Below are 4,429 nucleotides of genomic sequence, written 5' to 3' on the forward strand. Positions count from 1 at the left end.
GACCAAGAAAGAATTCTAGAGACGTCTTTGATGCAAAGAGGTGATTTTATTAAAGCACAGGGGGCAGGACGCATGGGCAGAGAGAGCTGCGTTGGCGTTTGTAGGAGTGACTAATTACAATCTGTGGAGTTGGGGGAGGTAAAGGCAAAAGGGAGGTTTCCAGAAGGACTTTTATAGGCTAAAAAGGACTCTTAACACACTGGAGGCCTAGCCCCTTGTCAGGCTAAGGTTGTTTATCTCCTCTAGCAAAACATGAAGAGAGTAGGGAGTTCCTGGTAAAATGTTACACTCTGTATTTGCATACTTGTCAATGGGCTACAGGTTGTAAAAAAATAAATTTTATTTACATTTTCTTCTTGCCTCTGTTCCCCACATCACTATGGAGGGGAGGGTGATGTTAGAACTCTAGGAAACTGAGTCGGTGGGTTTCTAGAGACTACCTTTTTTTCTTGTAAATAGTTAAAACAGTTACAAACTGATGGAGACTTATGTCCTACACGACTGTGATCTTCATCAGTCAATCATTTGTTTTTCCTTTTCCTTAGTTTTCTGGCAGCCCAGTCTGGAGTGCCTGAGGAATGTCACATGTACCCCAGCTGGTGGGTGGGGTTCCTTGGCCCTCAGCTTGCCTTTCTGCTCCCTCATCAGGTGCATTTAGCTTTTGTATTTTTCCCCCTGACTTTAATGCTCTCAAAATGTTTCCTTTTTTTGTGGCTTCTTACTCTCTCCTCAGGAGTTCTTGTGTTTATATATGTATTTACTCTTGGGTGATACACTACATCCTTTAAACTTCGATAAGATCACTCTTTGTAAATACCACTGTGTTGTGTATAATTTAGTTTCAGAAGTCAAGGTAATTGTGAACTCCAGCTTCCGGCAACAATCAACTAGCTGATCTCTGAGTCACTTTTACTGCTTGTGGGAGCGTCATACAACTCAGGTGTGTGATTCAAAGAATACTCAACAGAGGCATAGTCGGTTAAGCGTCCGACTTTCGCTTAGGTCATGATCTCGCGGTTCGTGGGTTCGAGTCCCGCGTCGGGCTCTGTGCTGACTGCCAGCTCAGAGCCTGGAGCCTGTTTCAGTCTGTGACTCCCTGTCTCTCTGACCCTCCCCTGCTCACGCTGTCTCTCTCTCTCACTCTCCTAGAAATAAATAAAACATTAAAAAAAAAAAAACAAAGAAAACAAAGAATACTCAACAGGGATAGTTCAGATCAGGCAAGGGATATTCTAAAATTTTCACCCAAAGAAACAGGCCCCCTCAATTATGTAGATTCATGAGTTAACCAGCACCTTATTTCTGATTTATTCTAGTGATGTTTTAGAATCCCTTATAGAAGATGGTTCTACCCAACTGGCCAGTGACAGAGACAAAACTATGTATTTACGAAATCTCCTTTAGTTTTTCTCTCTCTGGGTAAAAAGAAAGACTACATTTCCTGGTCTCCTTTGCAATTATTTTAAACTCAAAGACTGGTTTCAGGCTAATGGCATGAGGGCTGAAGTGATGTGAGCCAGCTTCGGGGCAGGTAACGAAAAACACTTCACAAGAATTTCTTGACTATTTCTCCCATCATTAAAATCTCGGAGGTTGAGATGCTAGTGTTGTAAGATGACAGGGGCCCAGATATGATGGATGGATAAAAGTGGCTCTGGAGAGTCACCTGATCTGTCTTATCTTCAGCACATGGGAAAGCCTTTGTGGTATTAACTCACTGACATGGTGGGGTTTATTTTTCACTGTTCTATTAATCCAGTTAGAACCTATACAATGTCTTACACCTAATTGCCTCATAAATATTTTTCCACATGAATGAATTAGATTCATTTTTACCAGCTCTCTTGGCCATGATGTTCCATTCCTGACCTCTGTTGTAGGCATGTACCGAAAACTTGGGTATACGTTAATGGAGTGTGGAGCATAGGAGGGATTTCATAAATATTGGCTTAATGAAAGAAGATAGTAGTGAGAGATTTTCACACTCAGTTTCCTAGGAAGGATTTAATTATTTTAGCATCAAGTATCAGAATCAAGCATGGTCATCAAAAACGTTCTGGAGGGGTACCTGCGTGGCTCAGTCAGTTAGGTGTCTGACTCTTGGTTTCGGCTCTGATCAGGATCTCAGAGTCTGTGAATTCAAGCCCGGTGTTAGGCTCTGCACTGACAGCATGGATCCTGCTTGGGATTCTTTCTCTCTGACCCTTCCCTGTTCGTGCACGCTTTTTCTCCCTCTTAAAAATAATAACATTAAGACAAAATCATGATTCTCTGTAGAAAGAATGATATTTGCTGTTTCTTCTCTATTTCTTCCACTTCCTTCTTCCAGGGCTGCTCTCCATTAGGTCAATTCATAATGTGATTCGGAACATGCTCCACCTTTGTAGTGGTAGAGTTCTCTCCTTAAGGAATGTGGTGAGGAAAGACCTCAAGATAAGGGAAAGCAACTTAGCTATGTGCGTATGTGACATTCCTCACAACTCTTTATGTCTGTACATGACATAGCTCACAATCCTGTAACATGAGACCACCCAGTCAGATTGTATGTCTATACGTTATCCATATATGGGAGACAAAGAAGTAGAAGATGCCTAAAAGGCTACACCACACAGCATTCAGGTTTTTTTGGGTACAAACCCTCTGAGCCTGTGCCAGCACAAATAAAGTTATTTCCTGGAAAGAAAAGCCTTGGTGTCACGACTCTCTGTGAGAGAGTCCGGCTACATCCTCATTCTGACAAATAATCTTGCAGGACTCAACAAGGAAAGATACTGACCTGGAGTTTCCTCTGCAGTGCGTCCTTCACCTCCTTGTTACGGAGGCTGTAGATGAAGGGGTTGAGCATGGGAATGATGATGGTGTAGAACACGGACACTATTTGGCCATTGGTGTCATCAGAAGATCCGTGAGGTTGAACATAGGTGAAAACCACAGTGCCATAGAAAATGGCAATGGCCAAGAAGTGGGAGGCACAGGTGGAGAGGGCCTTCTCCCGTCCAGCTGCTGAGCGCATCTTCCCAATGGTCACCAAGACCAAGCTGTAGGAGGTGAGGATGACTGCAGCAGGCAGGAGGGTAACGAGAGCAGAGAAGATATAGAGGACCACCCCTGCTGTTGCTGTGTTGCTACAAGCCAGGCGGAGAAGGGGTGGGATGTCACAGAAGTAGTGTGTGACCTGGTTGGGGCCACAGAAAGGCAGAGCAAAAACATTCCCAGTCTGGATAGCAGAGTTGGCGGCACCAAATGCATAGGAAGTGGCTACCAGCTGGACACAGGTCTCCTTGGTCATGACAGAGCCATAATGGAGGGGTTGGCAGATGGCCACAAAGCGGTCATAGGCCATGGAGGCCAGCAGGAAGCTCTCCGCTGTCACATGCACTACAAAGAAGGTCAGTTGGACCACACAACCCTCGAAAGAGATGGTCTTGTCAGAGGCCAAGAAGTTGACCAAGAGCTTGGGTGTGACCACAGATGAGTAACAAATATCTAGAAATGACAGGACACTGAGGAAGAAATACATGGGGCTATGGAGACGGGCATCTGCGAAGATGAGTGCCATCATTCCCAGGTTCCCTATCAGTGTCATGGCATAAATGAGCAGGAAGACTAAAAACAAAAGCTCCTGGAGATCTGCATAACTGGAGAATCCCAACAAGATGAACTGGGTAACTGGAGTGTGGTTGCCTGTTGCACTGGCTAATTCTCCAGGTGTCATCTGTGGAGGTGACAGTTGATAATCACTCAAACAGGATTACCCGAGCATGTCCACCACTGAGCACAGACAGTGAAGGAGAACACTAAGCAGGTGCGGGGCTTCCTGCACAAGAAGCTAATGGGAAGCATCGTGTCCTAGTGGAAAGGACAGGAACTGTGAAGCCCGACAGACCCGAGTCCTAATTCTGTTTATGGCACTAACTAACTGTGTATCCTTGGATAAGCTCTATCGATAAGCTTTAGTTTTTTCTTCGTGAAATGAAGAAAACATGCATATGTTTCAGGATTGCTGTGTGGCCTCAGTGAAAAAATGAATGTAAAATATCTGAATATCTGGGACACAGGAGGTGATCAGTAAATGGTGAGGCCTGTTCCACAATTTCTAGCGCCCATACCTACAAATATGCTTATGACTATATTTGACGATTGTTTCATTTTGTCTTTTTTAAAAAATCAAGATAAAATTCACGTACTCTAAAAGTCACCATTTTAAAGTGCATAATCAGTGGTTGGTAAGTAGCATATGCAAAGCATTGGGCAACCATCCACACTATTTAATTGTAGAACATTTTCATCACCCAGAAAAGAAAACCCATGGCAATTAGTAATCACTCCCCATTCTACCCTTCCCCCAGCCTCTAAAAATCATTAATCTACTTTCTGTCACTATGAATTTGCCTATTCTGGACATTTCATAGAAATGGATTCCTACTCA

At 43.7% G+C, this 4,429-nt stretch overlaps 1 protein-coding gene across 1 annotated transcript; it reads right to left on the reverse strand.

The window, feature by feature from the left end:
- Positions 1 to 2,755: 2,755 nt before the first annotated feature.
- LOC120240309 (olfactory receptor 1052-like) lies at positions 2,756 to 3,715 on the reverse strand. Its single transcript, XM_039245023.1, has one exon. The coding sequence runs from the start codon at positions 3,713 to 3,715 to the stop codon at positions 2,756 to 2,758; it is 960 nt and encodes a 319-aa protein (XP_039100954.1).
- Between the last annotated feature and the right edge of the window lie 714 nt (positions 3,716 to 4,429).

Source organism: Hyaena hyaena, unplaced genomic scaffold (genome assembly GCF_003009895.1).
Source record: "Hyaena hyaena isolate Hyena2069 unplaced genomic scaffold, ASM300989v1 scaffold_252, whole genome shotgun sequence".
NCBI lineage: Eukaryota > Metazoa > Chordata > Mammalia > Carnivora > Hyaenidae > Hyaena > Hyaena hyaena.